General features: G+C 41.8%; 1 protein-coding gene across 1 annotated transcript in view; it reads right to left on the bottom strand.

The window, feature by feature from the left end:
• PTPN5 (protein tyrosine phosphatase non-receptor type 5) overlaps positions 1 to 17,053 on the bottom strand; it is an 89,030-nt gene extending 71,977 nt beyond the window's left edge. Inside the window, exon 1 of the mRNA XM_073350621.2 lies at positions 16,932 to 17,053. Within this exon, the coding sequence (XP_073206722.1) occupies positions 16,932 to 16,941 (10 nt within the window). The 5' untranslated portion in view covers positions 16,942 to 17,053. The remainder of the gene's footprint in view (positions 1 to 16,931) is intronic.
• Between the last annotated feature and the right edge of the window lie 2,354 nt (positions 17,054 to 19,407).

The following is a 19,407-nucleotide window of genomic DNA, read 5'->3' as shown; positions in this document are numbered from 1 at the left end:
TAGGGGCCAACGGAAAGATGCCCTTTCCACAAAGGGATTTCCCAGGTAACCAGTTAAAAATGGCTTTCCAGCTGCCACAGAGCAAATGGAGTAGAAGCCTAAATTTGGCCCCAACGGTAAAATCCTGAGACCTTTTACTCAGCCCTTAGGCAAACATCCCTTGAAACCCAATGTGAGTTTTCCTGTTTAAAACTGAGTAAAGCATGTCAACATTTCACCCAATACTAATTAAGAGCAATATCAGTTAACACAGTCTTGCAAAGATTTAATTTTGTTCTGTCATTTTCAAATGACATTTATCTCATTTACAGCACAGATGCAAATTACACAGCAAGTGTAAAAATATTCTGTTTCTAATTTGTTTAGCTGGGAGACTGCAAGAACCGAAGACAGTAATGCTCCCCAAACTGTTGCTCTGTGCTTTCATACAGGGAAGAGTCCTGACTTGGGGTGGGGGGTTGGGGAACCTCATTAAAACCTCTAGCCACACATACAAAGCAGATTGACTTCTATTCATTATACTTCCCACTGGTTGAGACACAAGGGTGAAATTAAATTGACTCAGAGCACGGCACAGCATTTTAGCTTACAAGCAAGATCTGCTTGTATCTTTCCTTTTGAGGCACTAAAGAACATTAGTGTCACCATTCTAGACTCAAAGTACAGACAGTGGGACATATTTTTGCCCTCTGACAAACCCATGCAACTCCATTCACTGCAGTGAGGTTACACAGGCATAAATAAGGGCTGTATATGTTCCCCTGCGCATATGACACAGAGGAGTTTGGAAAATAGGGAGCAATTTTTGTGAAAAACATTCAAAATGTTCATTTTTTGTTTTGGTCAAAGCTTTGTCTTGTGTTTGTAGAAATTTTCCTACTGGCTCTATACAGAACAGAGTTGGAACTGATCCTTTTTATTTGTCAGTGAGATATAATTCTGTAAATTACACTACATTGAGAGAATATTAAGGCTCCTAGCCCAGATATGCAGCCATGGGGGCAGCTCCCTGCACTCATAAGACGAGGATCAGGCCCATCATATTCTTCCTTTTGATGAGCCAGTTCAGTGAGAAACTAAAGAAATGGAGTAACATTTTACAAAGAGCTGAATGAGATTCTCATCAGCATGGAATAACCCCCACAGGCTTAACAGAATTAGGTTATCCAGAATATTTTTACAGGGCAATAAATCACAGCAGGACAGCGGAATGACCCAAGAGGATTAAAACAAAATACAACTACACTCAGCAAGGTCTTTTCTGCAAGGATCAGTGTTAAATGACAAGACAGTAAAATAGGCCAACACATCCAGAAAGGAAGCAGGACCCTCTGCTCCCCAATGAAGGTACATCCCACCGCCATAGGGCCTGGGTATGGCACTCCACTTCCAAAACTCATTCTCATCCCTATCTCTGTCAAGCTACGCTTTCCCTGAGCACCTAGGTGGCAGAAGGAGGAAGTAGAGTTAAGAAGTAATCCTTTTTTCACTGGGAACAACTTGGGAAGTGAACTTGACAGAGGCTATTCTTCAAAGCCAGATGCTGCTGTCAGATGTGCTCACATAGCTCCCTCTTGACTTCCACAGGAGTTATGCTTGCAGATCTAAGCACAGAATTTGGCACTCTAAGGCTTTGTCTTCATTGCCAAAAAAGGTATGTTTTCACCGAAGCGCAACTAATGCGTGTTAGCCTCCCACGGTAACATCCTAGTAACAACAAGGCACTGTAGTCTTACTACCAGGTCAACCACAGATTGGTGGGGTCGGGGAAGCACAGTGCTGACCTCATCTAGCTACCTCATGGTTAAACATACGGGTGCCTTGTCTACAACAGGATTCCACAGCAGGATTGCTAACACATGTTAGTTATACTGCTGCAAAAACATACCTTTTTTTGCAGTGAAGCCCAAGATGTGTGCGTGGTTTCCAAACCTTGGTGTCTTGCATGATAGCACAATGAGATATTGAATGATCTGTTGGGCCATCCCCTTTCCACTCACATACCAACTTAAGCCAAAAGGGTGAACTTGGAATTCAAAATCATTACAGAGAGAGGCTTTCAGTCAGGTTTAGGTCTCTCTTGATTCAATTCTTCTTGGGTGCAAAAGAAAAATACATTTCATTAAATTACCAAGACAGTAGGTGTTTGTTTGTTTGTTTAAATGAGATTTCTTGAGAATACAGTTTGTAGGTCACTGAGGAAAAAAATGTCCAGACATTTCCTAGTTTTATTAATCAATGTTCTGAAACATCACTTGTGAAACTCACTGACTTTTCATACTGAGTCAGAACAACTGTGATTAATTTTCAGAGTAATTCATAACTTAGTATTATTGTTTGTATTTAGAGGGAAAACTGGGGGGTTGGTAAAACCTGGATAATGATTCTGTGTTATTTAGCACAATTAGCACTTCAAAAGAGAGTGTAGTGTGCTTTTTTCCCCCATGGGAAAGTGAATCTGTTCTGAGCTAATGCTGGGACTCTGGGCTCAGTATTGCTTTTTGTGCAGCCTACAAGCTTGAAAGTATGCTTGGGCTCTATGGACCCAACGTGTTTCCATTAGGATCCTCTGTCTGGCAATGTTACACTTAGGGTTTGTCTACACATGAACATTAATCCAGAATAAACAAGGGTATGAATTTAAAACAGATGAAGTATTCCTGATTAACTCCCTCGTGGATGCTCTTATTCCAGTGAATTAAACTAATTCAGAATTAAGAGTGTTCACGCACTGAATTAATCAGGAGTAGGTATTCCAGAATAATTCCCAGTATAGACAAGCCCTAAAATGCCTTCCCTCCCACCTATTTTTTTCCCCTAAAGGGATCATTTCAGGTTGTTTAGCAGATTGTACATAAAAAAAACAAAAACATGATTTCTGAAAGACAACACCCTAAACCTCTTATTGTTCTTCCATTGCAAACAATCCAGATTATCTGAAAAACTGCATCTTGCATTACAGGTCCTAATCCACACAGCCTTCCTGGGAGGGGAAGGATGTAGCCGCCAGGGTCATGTGCCCCCAGACCTGGCTTCACCAAAGGTTGAGAATAAGACACAGCTAGGCCTCCCCCCGGCCCCGGCCCCCGGGCTGATGGCACTAGATACTGCTGAATATGTCCTTCCTGGGCATGCCTAGTCCTTCTAAAGGGTCACTCCCCCTCACAAATTACACTGAGTGCTCCCACCCACATGGCGTTCATAGTAGTGAATACCCATAGCCCATCTAGTAACAAACTAAATTATTTAAATCAGCCCACCAGGTTGCCCATCTGTAACAAATTCATGTTCATCATGCATGCAGTACAGACAGCATGGTCAGCAGCTACATTGCTCACAGACAGCACTCTGCGTGAAATACTGAGCCTTTCCACCACTGTAAACAGGAGTAATTCCACAAGTGAGGGGGCTATACTTGTGTGAGAGAAGAGTCAGGCCCTCATCAGGCTTTTTGCTCCAAAACTATAGGCTTCTCCCACTTCAGGCTAAAGAAGAAACTCCACTAGCTGATACAAATGCTAAGAGCAGCAGCAGGAGTAAAAACCCAGTCAGAAAACAGCAGTGATAGACTAGCCATTACATCATATACTGTGGGTCTGATTCTCCTCCCACACTGGTGGTCCACTGTTATGACTCTATTGTTCTCACTGGAGTCACTCTTGATTTATACTAGCATAAGCAGAACAGAATCAAGCCCCATGTGTGCATATATAAAATGTACTTTGATTATTCAAATCCTGTAAGCAAGAGATTTATTCTTAATAGGATCTGTTAATATTTACAGGCTGAAACCCAGGACTTGTTGCTAAGGGCTGTCCTGTTTTTTCCCCTTGGAAACCATACCAGATTAGAGCATATGATATTTCTAACAGCTGGAGCCTCTTAAGTTAGTTTTGCTTTAAAAATAAAAATATTAAATGTGGTGTCAAATTACAGCTCTTTAAAAAAGTGAATGTAGACCCTTGGTGGGCAGAGGCAGTGAATATTAACTTCTGTCACACCCACACATAATTAGCATTTGCCATCTTTCAATCAGAGCTCTGTTCAAAGCTTCTTTTGTCTTTGCACAAGGACCTTCCTTCCTTTTCTGTTCAACAGCTCACAAAGGGTCCTTCTGATTATTGACCAACAATTAACTACAGTCTAATTTAAAAAAAAAAAAAAAAAGATACATCTCTCTTTGTTTCCCTGTTTTTTTTCCGTGAAGATTTTGGAATACATGGGAGTAATTTGTGGGTGCTCTAAGCTTTGTTAACGGACAATAAATGGCCTTCAGCTGTGTTCTTTTTCCCACACCAGTCCTAGCTAGCAACCTCTCTCTTTAATTCTGAAAATGGAAACACACAGAAAAGCTCTATAATTCTATAGCTAAAATAAAGAGCTGCAGCTTTAACTGTCCACAAATCAGCTTAATGGAGACAAAATAACGTTACTGAGATTTGTCAACAATACAGATGTAGATGTAGATGTATAGGGCCAAGTTCTACTCTTAGACCTGGTCTAAGTTACGCAACTTTAGCTACGTGAATAACATAGCTGAAAGCGAGGTACTTAGATCGATTTACCCTGGTGTCTTTACCCGCAGTGAGTCGACTGCTGCTGCTCCCCCGTCAACTCTGCCTGCGCCTCTTGCCGAGCTGGAATACAGGAGTCGACGGGAGAGCTAGACTAGACGCGATAAATCGATCCCCGCTGGATCGATCGCTGCCCGCTGATCCGGTGGATAGTGAAGACATACCCTTAGAAGAGGATAGCCCAAAATAAAATACTACTTATATCTTTATCCTTTTGGCAGACACACACTTAAGGGTATATTTAATGTAATCACAAGTGTGGAATATTTTAATTTAAAAAAAAACTTTTATAATACAGTAGCCCATTCACACAAATTAAAGACTGCAATTTAAGTGTATTTTGTATTTGTGTTACTATTGTTATTTTGCTTGATGAAAAGAAAGTGTTTTATAAAAAATAAACTCTCCGTCTAAGCAGTGATACAGGATAAATGGCATCTGTTTCTAACTTCCTAGTGATTTATTTGCCTACTGGTCAATAGGCCTGAAAGTAGCTTTCTGCTGTTGGGAAGTAGTGGGTTTTGCACCTTAATGCACATGGGTGATGGGGCCGTCTCTCACCCTGCTGAGAAAATGGACCTTTTGATGACATTTCGTTGGGGTATAAACTGGCTTACTAAATGCCTTCTTACCTCCCTGAAGCCACCTAAGGAAGCACTAGCTGAGTCACCATCAAAAATTACCTTCACTCCAAAGACATTCTTTCATGAGCAAGGCAGGTTATGGGAACCAATCCTTAAAATTAACTGTAAGCCCCAAGGGCACTGTCCAAAGAATGGATGTTTCTCTTCTTCCTGAGAATAGAAAAGTGAAGTATTGTCCTTGAACTGCTCACACTACTGGGGAAGCAGTGCTCAGCTATTACAGTGCTAGACACCAGAATAAGCACCTGGGCAGATAGATTCATAGAGAGATGGCCATAAAAGCCTATCAGCTCAGTTTTACCTCCTTAGTGTATGATTGGGACTGCTGGTAAATGCCTTTGTTTTCCTCAGGCCTCCTTGATTAATCAATTTATTTTCAGGAGCACCTGATTTCAACATTTCATCTCATTCCAAACACAGCAGATCACATTCTTATACATACATGGCTGTCCCAGCTCATTGCTTCCACATCAAAACACTACGACAGTCATTCCCTCTGAAGTTTTTGCATTATTTAAAGTGTATTATATTTTTAAGCATATGCAACTCATCTGCTATCTTGGCATGCTGCTAGTGTGTTGGTGGGCAGTTACTTGCTTTGTCCAGGTGACAGTTTTGTATCAGTGGGAACCAGGACATCTTTCAGTTATACCTCTCACCAGTACAACTATTCCTGTCATTCTGTCCAGAATGTTCCATTTGCACGGACAGACATTTGAGGCAGTTACATCACCCTACTCCTACTCCCAGTGGGAGCTTTACAGTTGACTTCAATAAGACCAGAGTTAGGCCAATACTGACTGGTTTTGAAAATCCCATCCTTCACCCTGGGGCTTAAATAGAAGTTTCAGACAAGCCCCCACCCAAGATTTTCTTCTTTAGTTGAGGCCCAGTCCTGAAAGCTCCAGACCAATTTTTCCTGAGCGCTCTCAACTCCCACTAGCTGAGGAGCTCAGCCCATTGGGTGGGCCTTTTGCAGCAAAAGTAGGATCACTGGTGTTAGTGACATCATAATGGAAATTGTAACAGCACTGCCTACCTGGTCTGGCTTTGTGCTAACCACTACCTCTGTTTCTCCTTTCACACTCTGGATCACCCAACCTCCCAGTCTGGTCACAGCCCCTTCTTCCTCAGAGTCTCTCTTCTCAGCCCCATGCCACTCCCAGACTCTTTGAACCTCTCACTACTCTTTATCTATCAGCAACTCCCACTGCTTCCTATATTGAGTCTTTCTTTCCTCCTGGTCACTCTTCAGGCGCTTCTCTTCAGATTTAATAATTTTATTAAGATGATGTTGAAGTAAAAAGAAAATAGTACAGAGTTTAAGCATAGAAGTTTCTGGTTATCAGGGAATAAGGTACAGATTATCAAGGGGTGCGAAATTCGGTTTAGGAAAGGGTGGCGTAAGGAATACATAATCTGCAATCTCCCCAATTTGGGGTAAAAGTTTAATGGGTCAAAGTAATCTACACTCTGATTTAGCCACATGGCTGCCTGTTATGTGACTTTGCTCATTTTCTCTACCTGAGGAGGTAAGCTAAGTATCCCACAGGTGAGGCTGAACCAATTTCCCTTTCAAGGGCCAGTCACCCTGTGACAGAAATGAACAATAAAGATCCACTGTTTATTTCTTTTCAAAGTAAAAGTGCCATGGCCTGTTTCAGACAGACAGAAGCAGGAAAAGTGAGACTGACCAGGGAAATAGCAAGTCCTTTTGCTTAAGGCAAATATAACATTGTCTTAAAGGCACTGCCTTTCACCTCAACAGACCCCAGCGGGCCTTACAAACTACATACATGCAGCACCACTAAAATGCAGCAGCCTCTGGATTAGAGAGGTGGCAACCAAAGGGAACACAGAACCACCATGGGATAATGGAACTTCATCAAGGACTTTTGAGCAAACCCCTGCTCTTATGGAGGTGCCATAGGATCTTTAAAGTCATGCAGAGAAGACCCAGGCCTAGATCCTCCAGACCAGCACGGAAAGCACAGCGAAGTTCAGGAGGAAGATACAAAAGTAACCATTGCTACATCACATAACAACGGGTATGTCTGGGGGTGTGATTCCCACCTCAGGGAGACATACTTATGCTAGCTCTCATTGAGCCGCTCTCATTGAGCCAGTGTGCTCAAAACAGAATATAGCTGCAGCAGCTTGATGAGAGCTAGTGTGAAAATGTCTTCTCAAGCTGGACATCCCACCCCCCAGCTTGAAACATACCCATACTGAGACAATCCCTGCCCTGAAGAGCTTACTATAATAACCCTCAACTCCCAGAGTAACCAATGGGATTTGATGGTATCCAGCACCTTGCAGGAGTTATCCAGCCTCTTGCAAGCTTGACACCTCCATCCTCATCTAGTCAAAATTCCTACTGACATCAGAGGATATTTTGCTTGAGTAAGAATGTCAGGATTTGACCTCCCTCATTTGACCCATCTAGTCATCCATCCAGCTTCCGTAGGTAGGAGGCTTTTTTGTGCACACGGGACAATGGTATTCAAACCACAGCAGAGATTAACAAAGCAAAAACACTAGTTTGAAGGTCAGTCATCAACATATTGTATTTATATACCTATTGTCAAAACTGATGGAGCAGAAAAGAGCTTTAATGGAATATTTAGTTAGTTAATTAAATTTGGCATGTTAATGGGTTTTTTTCCATAACACTGTGGCACTGTTTCTATGAAAAGCAGTGAAAAAAGCGTTCTACTTTGAAGTGCTAATAGCTTTTGTCTTTCAAAAAGAAACGTATGTTTAATGAATAAATATGTTATAAAAAGGGGCATGTCTGTTTGTGTGTGTTGGAGGGGGGGTATTAGGTTTGTTCTCACTTAAAGAGCTCAATAATAGCAATAGCCAACAACGTGTAGCCTCTATTGTAAGGACAAAATAAAAATCATCTTGGTTATTCACTTCCAGGTGCAATTGCTATTTTTTAAAATAATAAATTCTCTCTGCTAAAAATCTGAGTTGAAAATAAATTAAAACAAGATATTTGGGAAACTAGATAGTCACTTGCATACTGTGGGGACATATAAGACTCTGAACAGAATAGAATATAGTACCCAGGCACTTGGCTAGCACAGCAAGGGTTGCAGGATGTTTGAATAGAATAGAATAGAGTACAGTATACAGGCACTCAGATAGTATGGTAAGGTATATGGTGCACCTGAATAGAATACACTATATAGGAAATAGCACAGTGGTGGGCACTGTATGAGAACCTGAACAGAGTAGGATACTGCTCACCGGTGCTCAAATACAATGGCAAGGAGTGCAATACAAAAACCTGAACAGGATAGAATATAGTATAGAGAGGTTTAGATATTGAATAGTATGCTAGCAGAACTTGACTAGAATAGAATATGCCATGGAACAAACACAAAGCACAACAGATAAGCTTGTCTATTTCCACATATGCAAATGTGACTGCAAAAGGTTAATGGACTCCTTCATGAAATTAAGCTGCCACTTCCTGACAGTAGGAAATAAAAGTGTGAAACCCTCAATGGTGGCTGCGAGGTTTCTTAGGAATTTTGATAATTTTTTCCTAAAATATCACATTTCCTGTACTGCAGCATTTGCCAGTGAGCCTCACCTCAGTCCCTGGAAAAATCATGGAGCAGGTCCTCAAGGAATCCATTCTGAAGCACTTAGAGGAGAGGAAAGTGATCAGAAACAGTCCGCATGGATTCACCAAGGGCAAGTCACGCCTGACTAACCTAATTGCCTTCTATGACGAGATAACTGGCTCTGTGGATGAGGGGAAAGCAGTGGATGTGTTATTCCCTTACTTTAGCAAAGCTTTTGATACGGTCTCCCACAGTATTCTTGCCAGCAAGTTAAAGAAGTATGGGCTGGATGAATGGACTATAAGGTGGATAGAAAGCTGGCTAGATCATCGGGCTCAACTGGTAGTGATCAATGGCTCCATGTCTAGTTGGCAGCCAGTATCAAGCGGAGTGCCCCAAGGGTCGGCTCTGGGGCCAGTTTTGTTCAATATTTTGATGAATGATCTGGAGGAAGGCATGGACTGCACCCTCAGCAAGTTTGCAGATAACACTAAACTGGGAGGAGAGGTAGATACGCTGGAGGTTAGGGATAGGATACAGAGGGACCTAGACAAATTAGAGGATTGGGCCAAAAGAAATCTGATGAGGTTCAACAAGGACAAGTATAGAGTCCTGCACTTATGACAGAAGAATCCCATGCACTGCTACAGACTAGGGACCAAATGGCTAGGCAGCAGTTCTGCAGAAAAGGACCTAGGGCTTACAGTGGATGAGGAGCTGGACATGAGTCAAGAGTGTGCCCTTGTTGCCAAGAAGGCCAAAGGCATGTTGGACTGTATAAGTAGGGGCATTGCCAAAAGATCAAAGGACATGATCATTCCCCTCTATTCAACATTGGTGACGCCTCATCTGGAGTACTGTGTCCAGTTTTGGGCCCCACACTACAAGAAGGATGTGGAAAAATTGGAAAGAGTCCAGCGGAGGGCAACAAAAATGATTAGGGGACTGGAACACATGACTTATGAGGAGAGGCTGAGGGAGCTGGGATTATTTAGTCTGCAGAAGAGAAGAATGAGGGGGGATTTGATAGCTGCTTTCAACTACCTGAAAGGGGGTTCCAAAGAGGATGGATCTAAACTGTTCTCAGTGGTACCAGATGACACAACGAGGAGTAATGGTCTCAAGTTGCATTGGGGGAGGTTTAGGTTGGATGTTAGGAAAAACTTTTTCACTAGGAGGGTGGTGAAGCACTGGAATGCGTTACCTAGGGAGGTGATGGAATCCCCGTCCTTAGAGATTTTTAAGGTCAGGCTTGACAAAGCCCTGGATGGGATGATTTAGCTGGGGATGGGTCCTACTTTGAGCAGGGGGTTGGACTAGATGACCTCCTGAGGTCCCTTCCAACCCTGATATTCTATGATTCTATGACAAAGACTGAAACAAGGTGGTACACATAATCAGATTCTGTAGTGTTTACCTACTTCCCCACTCTGTCTTTTTGAGGTTCGTCTAGTCCAGTAACAGGGTCACACTCTCTCACGAGATCCATGGGAATTTTGGGTGGTTTACGAGTCTGGTTGACCGCTCAGTCAGAATCTTATCAGTCCTGGGAAAGGTGCACCAAGGCAGATTTCTCCACCTGTTCTTCCTCTCAGTTACATGCCTTGCCTTACTTGGGTAAACACGGTGGCTCAAAGGAGGAGACTGCTCTATCTTTGTGCTACAGGAGGAGCTCCCAAAGAGTGCATACTGCAGCTAATAGTCTGTCAGCCAGGGAGTGAATGCGGCATATGTATTCCCCTCCGTACCCTGTCAGCTCCTCTGGGACAGATGGCGTTACCCTGCCCCTGTTGGCACTAGGCAGGCTCAGTGCCTGCACTCCCTCTCCAGATTGTGGCTGGCCTCTGCTGTAAGTGGGGAAGGCTCCTTTCGCCCACTTCCCAGCTTGTGCAGAACCAGACACATTCTGGCCTCCCACTGCTGACTCTGATATTTTTGATCAGCTTCTTCCCCATGAATGTACATAGCAGATCCCGATTAGCAATAGGTACCCATCAAGAGTGGGAGGAAGGAGATAAGAATCTGTACAAAGATAGAGCAGTCTCTGGCTTCCTCCTCCTCCTCTTCTACAGCTGTGATACAATGAGGAAAATGTTCCGTCATTAAAACCTCTCATTCTTGGGGAGGCCTTCCCCTCCCACCCTCCTCTCAATGCAATTTTTATTAATGTATCTTCCCATTGAGATTTATCCTTCCCTGTGCTGTAAGGTGCTGAGATCTCAAGAGGGAAAACATGAAATCACGAGCTGTCGATCTGTGAGAAAAGTGAAGAGAGATTACATTTCTCTGGGCTTAGGCCTTGTCAACATGAGGAAAATGCACCGGTCTAACTAAAGGGGTGATTTGAAACCGATAGTTAAGCCGGTGCAAAAGTCTGAGTAGACACTCTTATTTGGTTTAAAGCAGGCTCATTGCAGTTTAGCTTAAATTGTTTAAGAATAGATTTAAACTAAACTGAAATAAACCACTCCTAAATGAGAATAAGAGGCTCCAACCAGGCTTTGTACCAGTTTAACTAACTTGGTTTAAAAATGATTTAAGTTAAATTGCTGCAACTGTCCCATGCAGACAAGACCCTAATCTTAAAAATGACTAATATATTTTTAAGCCTGCACAGACCTGATTTTCAGACAGTTTTGATATTCAGTTGTGTTCTTAGTTTCGGCGTGTAATTAACCAGTTTCCCAGTCGATCAATAAATATATAACTGTGATGAATATGCACACAAATTAGGTATGCTACCTTTTAGTGCCCGGTCTAATACCCAGTGAAGTCAGTGGGGGTCCGCCCATTATTTTCGATGAGCTTTGGATCAGGTCTTTAGTGTGTGCAGCTGCATGCCTGAAAGACAGTCCACTTGCTACTTATTCAAAGTCTAAAATGTTCCTCCTACTAAAGTTTGAAGGTCATTTTTATGCTTTCACTAGAAAGAACAGGGCATGTGTTAGGGAAAAGTGACTATGGCAACAAACATAGAAGCAAAAGAAAAAAAATGAGACAGAGAAAAAAGACAAGAGAAGATGGAGAGGCTCAAGAAAAAAAAGGAGGAATGAGGAAAAGAGGATAAGCTTAGTGATACAGAGCAGAGGAAGGGAGGGAAGAGAGGGGGAAATAATAGAAACAAAGAAAAAAGACATTATAGAAGACAAGCATAGAGAGGAGGCATAACCAGAGTGGAAACTAAACATAGCAACAGGCAATATCTCATATCACACAAAGCAAACATCAGCCAAAAGCGCAGCAAACAAGAACTTCCCTGCTTCAACCCTGATCTCAGAGCCTCAGTAAGAAGCCCTGCCTCCATCTCCTATGTCTCTGACAGCCCTTCACCTGAACACTTGTGGAAGGGAAGCTGGGCGTATCTATGAATGGGGCATATTCATGCAGAATATGTACTCTGTGTTGCCTTTGCTAGGCATGGAGTCTTTATTGACGTCACTGACAAGAAAGCGACAAGGGTCTCATTGCAGGATATCAACTCCTATGTACATGTAAACTACCCAGAATTGGGAATGATATAAGTTCTATCACATTCCCACATAGGTGGAGCATGGTCTTATTAAAGAGGCGACACATCTAGCTGCAAGATATGCCATGACATGGTGTACCCTGATGTCTGGTTTGTGCTGTGTCCTGGATCTCTTTTATCTTTATGACTGACCTTTCCGAAGATAAAGCTTTGCACTGGGAGACCTGTGGAGAGCAAGGAGACTATGTCAAGGGTGCCCTATGAATGGCGACAGAAACGTAGATGAGCTGGCCCCTTAAGATTCTCTTGGGAGCTGTGGTAGCCTGGATGCACAAAAGAAAAGATTATTTTGCTGCATCTTTGCAACCTTGCCCTGAGAGGCTGTCAAATATTGTTGGGTTTTTTGTTTTGTTTTATTTTTGAACATAGATCCTTCAGTCTTTACTGGTACCAATGACAGTTTTGCCTGAGACAGGACTGCAAGATCAAGCTTTTAAATACACTACCTACTTCTGCTAACATCTAGAAAGCTCCCTGATAAGCAAGCATGTTTGCCTCAATTCCCTTTTCAGGATCAGGTTTGACCTCTTCATGTATCTTTAATTGTACTGTTGATATTCTTCAGTTTATGTACAAAGACTGAAAACAAAAAGAATAACTGGTGCAATCAGTGAATTTGAACATATAAACCCAATGTATTGCTCATCAGCCTTCTATGTCAGTTCATTATAGCAGCCACCGTGCCATAATCCCTCTCCCGTAGACACAAGACAGCATTATCAAACAGACAAGAGACCACTTGATCTTTCAATCAGTTTGGATAAGCTTGTAAAATACACAGCAAAAAATGTTAATGATTCCACTGTTGCAATGGGAAATAAGAGACAGAGGCAGGGTAGGAAGCACCTGCAGGAAAGAAAAGGACCATCTTCAATGGGTATTTAGGGAGGATTAGGATATAGAAACTGTTCATTGCTATTCGCCTTCTCGCACAGCAGCAAGTTCTTAGTGCAGCTTGGAATCCAAAGGTGCAAAGGCACCACCAGCAGTAAAATGCCAGCATTGCACAGAACAAGCCAAGTTCACACCTCTTTCCAAAGGAATTATTAAAGTAACTCAACAGGGTTTGCTGAAATGGTCTGATCGTTGGTTTCCTTCTCAGTGGCATAATGTGAAGAGCTGGAGTCTCTTTATTGTGATCTAAAAGAAAATTATCATTAAAGGGAAAAAAATAAAGCTGGATGGTTTATCAGTAAAATGAATCCAATTCAGTGCAGAACACTCTGGCTGGCATTTTCAATGGTGTTGAATTTGTAGGGGAGTTGGCACCTAATTCTATTAGTCTCCTTTAGAAATCAAAACCGGTAGCACTATCCCTGGTATGGATGGTATGATGATGTTTGACATCAAACAAAGACAATATTTAAGTGTAATTCTTATATTGCCACTAATTAAGGATTGGATAAAAAATAAGAACACATTGGGGACCTTTTCCTAAATTGGCATCAATGGAACTATGCCAGTCTACAATAGCCAAGGATCAGGCCCATGGAGAATAAATAGTTTTAAGGCAAGAAAACTAGAAATAAACTGATTAATGCATGGGATAAAGAAAGAGAAGAAAACCGAGTCAATTCCCTTATCATTTACTGTTCTCTGGAAGGGGCTATGCATAGAAAGGAAGGAGTACTTTATAATCTCTCCAACTCTTTTAACCAATATACCACAGGGGAGGCTCTCATTCCCACACAGGAGATTCAGATTCATGCACTAACCACTGTGCCACCACTTCTGCTTCAAAATCTTGACAAATGCAGAACGTTCACTGTTGGTGTGTCACCCTCATGTTACAAATATTAAGCTTGCCAACAGGAGTTACTCCTTTTGAGTCCCGATGTTCTTTTGTGTTCTCATTGAAACCTCCACTAGCATCACCCAGTATGCTATGGATGCTGCTCCTTCATGATTGATTTTTTACAAAAAAAAAAAAAAAAAAGAAGACGACAAAGTGCAAATCTTGCATTAAAACAGGTTGATTTTCTTTTTCATGTTGAAAAAGTAGATTTTTCCATGGTTCTATTTGACTTCCATATGCAAACATATGGTTAGCCAAACTCCACTGATATGTTACTATGCAAATACATTTCACAAGCATGAACCTGTCCTTTTGAATGGAGCCTTCATTATAAATGCTGACTCTTGTTTACAATTGCCATAATGAAATCATGGAATGCCCATGTAATGAAAGCTCATTTTTAAATGAGCAGTCCCTATATTTGTATTCATCAAACTACTAAGTAATAAAAATGATCTTTCTTCCTTCCTCTTTGCTCCCCCAAGCAGCAAGCATTCGTTCCAAAGTGTGTTTTGCTATATTTTATTTCTGAAACAGAAATAGTGTAAGCACATAGGACCAGATTGACAAACCCTTACTCGCCGTACGCTGTTACACATCCAAGAAATTCCAGTGAGGTCAATAGGACTGTCTGTGTGATCACCAATGGGAGTACGGGGCCACAATCTGGTCCACAGTGAGTAGAAAATTAATTAGGACAAACAGAATCCAATTTTGGGGCACTTCTCTTCTTAGTTCAGGATCAAAATTTAAATTATGGTAAGTAAAAATGGAAGGGGAAACAAAGCCTCATATGAACAGAAGGGTTTTCATGAAATTAAGACTTATTTTCATTTAACTATTCCTTATGCAGTTTTCTGAGCCCCAAACCCACAACATTATGTTGGTGCATACAAAGCAGAAAGTGAAACTAACTGGAACATAAAAGTGAAACTGGTCAGTTTCATTTTATAGTCCAAGCTAAGAAAAATGCAAAAAGTAAACTACATCATAAATGGCTAAAAGGACTGTATATTTGATTTTTTTACATCTTTTTGTCTTAATAATAGAAGGTATTGTAAGTAATACAGGAAAACACTAATATTTATTTTTAAATATGTGATTTTTGTATAGGCAATGGTCCAAACTCATCCCTGGTGCAATTCAATTGATTTCAGTGTAGTTACACCAGATATGAATTTACACAGTGTTTTTTAAATATTATTTTGTGTCTGTTATAGGAGTGGAGTTGTGAGCAGAACTGTGTATACCACTCTCTGAAATTAACACAAAATAATTTAAGGATGTTTAGAACAGACAACACCAAACTCTACAACCTTATTCAGGCAAAACTAACAAAGATACCAACATTTAGACTGCAAGTTCTTTAAAGCAGTGACTGCCATTTGCTGTATATTTGTATGGGGTCTAGCACAATGGGGCCTCCACCTATTTGATGCTTCTAGGTGCTCCACTATATAAATGTTGAACAGTAATCATGTGAGGTTTTTGTGCCTAGACTTCCATTGGCTTCAAAAGGCTTTGGATCAGGTCCTTACTGCACAAAGGCTGCAAAGAGCAAGCCTTAGCATGGTGATGTGAATTGACATTATGAGATACTTCCTTCCTGCCCTCAAGTGAACACTGAATACATTGATCTTCAACTGGCCAAACTGTCACCTGATCCCAGTTCTCAGCAGAGAATGTGAGGATCAATCAGACATATCTGCATGAGAAATTATCTTATGCGTGCTCAGGACTCTTATGTAAAAAAAAGAGAGGTCAGCACCTCTTGCAAAAAATCACTTCTGAAATGAGATAAGCAGAATGTGGGTGGAATAATCCCATTTACCTGACCAGCTTGTTCTTGTAAGGCGAATTATTTTTCCCACCAAACATTTTCCAGTATAGTATTACATTACCCCCTTTTCCACAAGCTTCATTTTCAACATGGAATTATGTTCAGATTCCATATTCACATAGCTTGAAAGTACTTTTGTACCATAAAAACAGCCATGGATTATTGAATACAAGGTAGCTCGGCCTACAGAGTACTATAAAAAGCTGATTTAATGGAAGTATAAAAGCATATTTATGATGCAACAGGAAGGCAAATATATCAGATTTCCAGCAAATTAAATCAACCTTCTACTTAATACTTAAAAAAAAAAAAAAGATTTACTATTCTAAGGGCCTGATTCAAAGCCCACAGACTCCCACTGACTTCAGCGGCCTCTCATCCTGCAAGGTGCTAAACACTTCTGATGGGGCACTGAGCACCCTCAGCTCTCACTGACTCCAACGCCACTTGAGAATGCCAAGCACCTAAACCACTGGGTCCTAAGTCATTTAACAACTGTTTAGCACAGTATCATTAACAAGTATGATGAATAGTCTAAAAACCCACTGGATGCCCATGAAGTTCATTTAGGCTGGGATTTTCAAAGGAGGCGCAGAGAATTAGACATCCAGATCCCATCCAATTTCAATGGGATCTGGGTGCCTAAATCCCTTATGGGCCTTTGAAAAGCCCAGCATTAACATGAAAGATGAACAGATACTTTCTGAAAGGTGGGACCTGTCAGGATTGATGATCTGTTCATGAATATTGTCCTTTACTGGAAAAAAAGCAACAAGGGCTCTTTCTGTGTTAACTGGGCTTTGGAAGATGTGTACAACCTGCATTCATTTTCTTCCCTTTCCTCTCTACCTGTCCCCTTTATTCCACAGTAAAATTAGGACAAATTCTCAAAAAGAATATTGTTGGATTTTTTTCCCCTCCAGTATTGTAGTGTCATTGTGATGCAATGAATGATTAACTTCTGTACTTACCATCTGACATGCAGTGAGTACCCTTAGTCACATGGTAAACCCTTGCAAAATCTCCTCCAGGATTCGTCTGATTGGCACACGGCCCTTTGAGATGATAGTTTATGTCCTTATGTGGTTTACACTCTAGAATCCTAAAATAAAAAAAATTAAAATCTAAGTCTTTCAGGCATAAGTGGGGATTTATTACATTATAGGCATGAAAAGAAATATTATGGGGTGATACATGGAATTTACACACCTGTAACTGGAGGTTCTTTGAGATGTGTACTCCATATCTGTATTGCACATGTGGATATGCATGCACTTCATGTGCCTGAGACCAGAGTTTTCTAGCAAGTAGAGTCTATTGGTCCACACCTGTACAGTTGTTCCCCTCATGCTTCAAAGCGAGGGTGTAAGGCAGGGGTTCTCAAACTGGGGGTCGGGACCCCTCAGAAAGTCATGAGGGTATTACATGGGGGCTTGCGAGCTGTCAGCCTCCACCCCAAACCCCGCTTTGCCTCCAGCATTTATAATGGTGTTAAATATATAAACAAGTGTTTTTAATTTATAAGGAGGGGTCGCACTCAGAGGCTTGCTATGTGAAGGGGGTCACCAGTACAATAGTTTGAGAACCACTGGTGTAAGGTGTGGTATTGACCAAAGGCTCTCCAGTTCCTCCTCTTACCATGAATCAGAGAGGATCCAAAAGAGATGGGAATGAAGGTAGGTAGTAGAATACAGTTAGGGACCACACATCTCAAAGAATCTCTAGTTATAAGTAAGTAACTTCCATTTCTTCTTCAAATGCCGGTCCCTATGTGTATTCCACATGTGGGTGACTGGTAAGCAGTATTCAAACAGGAGAGGGGTGTGAGGCGCAGTTGATATAGATATCTGCAATGCTGCTGTCCCAACAGCTGCATCTGCAGAAGAGGCCTGGGCTAAGGCATAATGCTTCATGAAGGTATGGCTGGAGCTCCAATACAGGAACTTCTTGAAGTAAGGCTATTGAGGTTGCCTGTGCTCTAGTGGAATGTGCCCTCAACACATCTGGGAAAAGCAGACCCACCAACTGATAACAAAAAGTGATACAGCCAGAGATCCACTTAGAGAGCCTCTGAGTAGATCACACTTGTGCTTCAATTGCTCTGCTATACCAACAAATATCATATGCGTTTTCCTAATTGGTTTAGTTTTTTGTAGGTAGAACGCTAAAGCTCATCTGACGTCCAGAGGGTGAAGTTTCCTATCCTCATTGGAAGCATGTGGTTAAGGGAAGAATATTATTAAATAAATAGATTGATCTACGTGAAACTCAGAAATTACCTTAGGTGTGAATTTTGAGTGGAGGCAAAGGAAAACCTTCTCCTTATGAAATGTGATGTATAGGGGGTCAGCCTTGAGTACTCCCACTTCACTAACTAATTAGAAGACTAAAAACACTAAAAATACTAGAAACTATATTCAGTTATATTTAAAGGTACGAAGACAGTGCAAAGATACTTTTGGGCACAGAGGATTCTGACTCAGTCCAGGCATCAGTAAGAAGAAACTGTAAAGGCACCTGCCCTTATATCCTGGGTTCAAAGCACGAGAGGAACAACTGAGCAGGAGCAGACCAACAGACACTATTTGCTAGAAATCTCTGGTCTCAAGTGTATGGAACACATGCATACCTACATTTGGAATATGCATAAGGACCAACATTTGAAGAAGTATGAGATGTGTGACTACATGGTATTATCAAGTCACTGATCTGGGGCAGGTGGGAGCAGGGGAACTAAATTATGGAGCTGAAAAACTGTTTAAGGTTCTGACATTAGCATCAGTATTTCTCACTGGCTATTGGTCAACTCTTGTAGTCCTTATTCAGATCCAGATCCTGTCCCTTCATGAAACTGACTGTACACTCACTAGGAAATTCCACAGGATTCTCCTCTGAATTATTCCACAGCAGAAGGGGTCTGCCTCCCCTTAGAAAACCCCTTGGATCTGGCCCACCCATCACACAGATCTCTGGGAATGGCAGGGTCCATGTATGGTCCCTGTGCCTCTTAATGGTTCTGAGCTCTCCCAGGATCTCCCCTGGCAAGTATTTCCCAGCAGCACTACTTCCAGGAGAACAATTTAAAGTGGTTCCTCACTGCTGCTGAATCTGATCTTCCTTTGGCTTTTCTGGGGGGTACAGGGGTAGGACTGGTGGTGATGCACCTGTCTCCCCCACTCCTGGCCTGCCGCAGTCTGCCTATTCCCCACACGTGGAAACCTGGATGATGCAAAGTTCTCCATGTGGCCTGGGCGTGGGGGATATGTGCCATGGAGGCAGCTGAGTCTCTCTGTTTCCAGGTAATGAGGGGGTGATCTATGTGCAAGGTGTCCAAAGGGAGCAATCTTTCCCACTATTCTAATGCAGACAAAACTCCCATTTAAATAAAAATGCCTGAACTGCAACCACCCCATTCAATCTCCAGGAAGCCGGTAGGATTGCCCAGGG

The sequence above is a fragment of the Lepidochelys kempii genome, chromosome 6, assembly GCF_965140285.1.
Source record: "Lepidochelys kempii isolate rLepKem1 chromosome 6, rLepKem1.hap1, whole genome shotgun sequence".
Lineage (NCBI taxonomy): Eukaryota > Metazoa > Chordata > Testudines > Cheloniidae > Lepidochelys > Lepidochelys kempii.
Note: the sequence above shows the minus strand (reverse complement) of the source record. Positions and strands in the feature narration are given on the sequence as shown.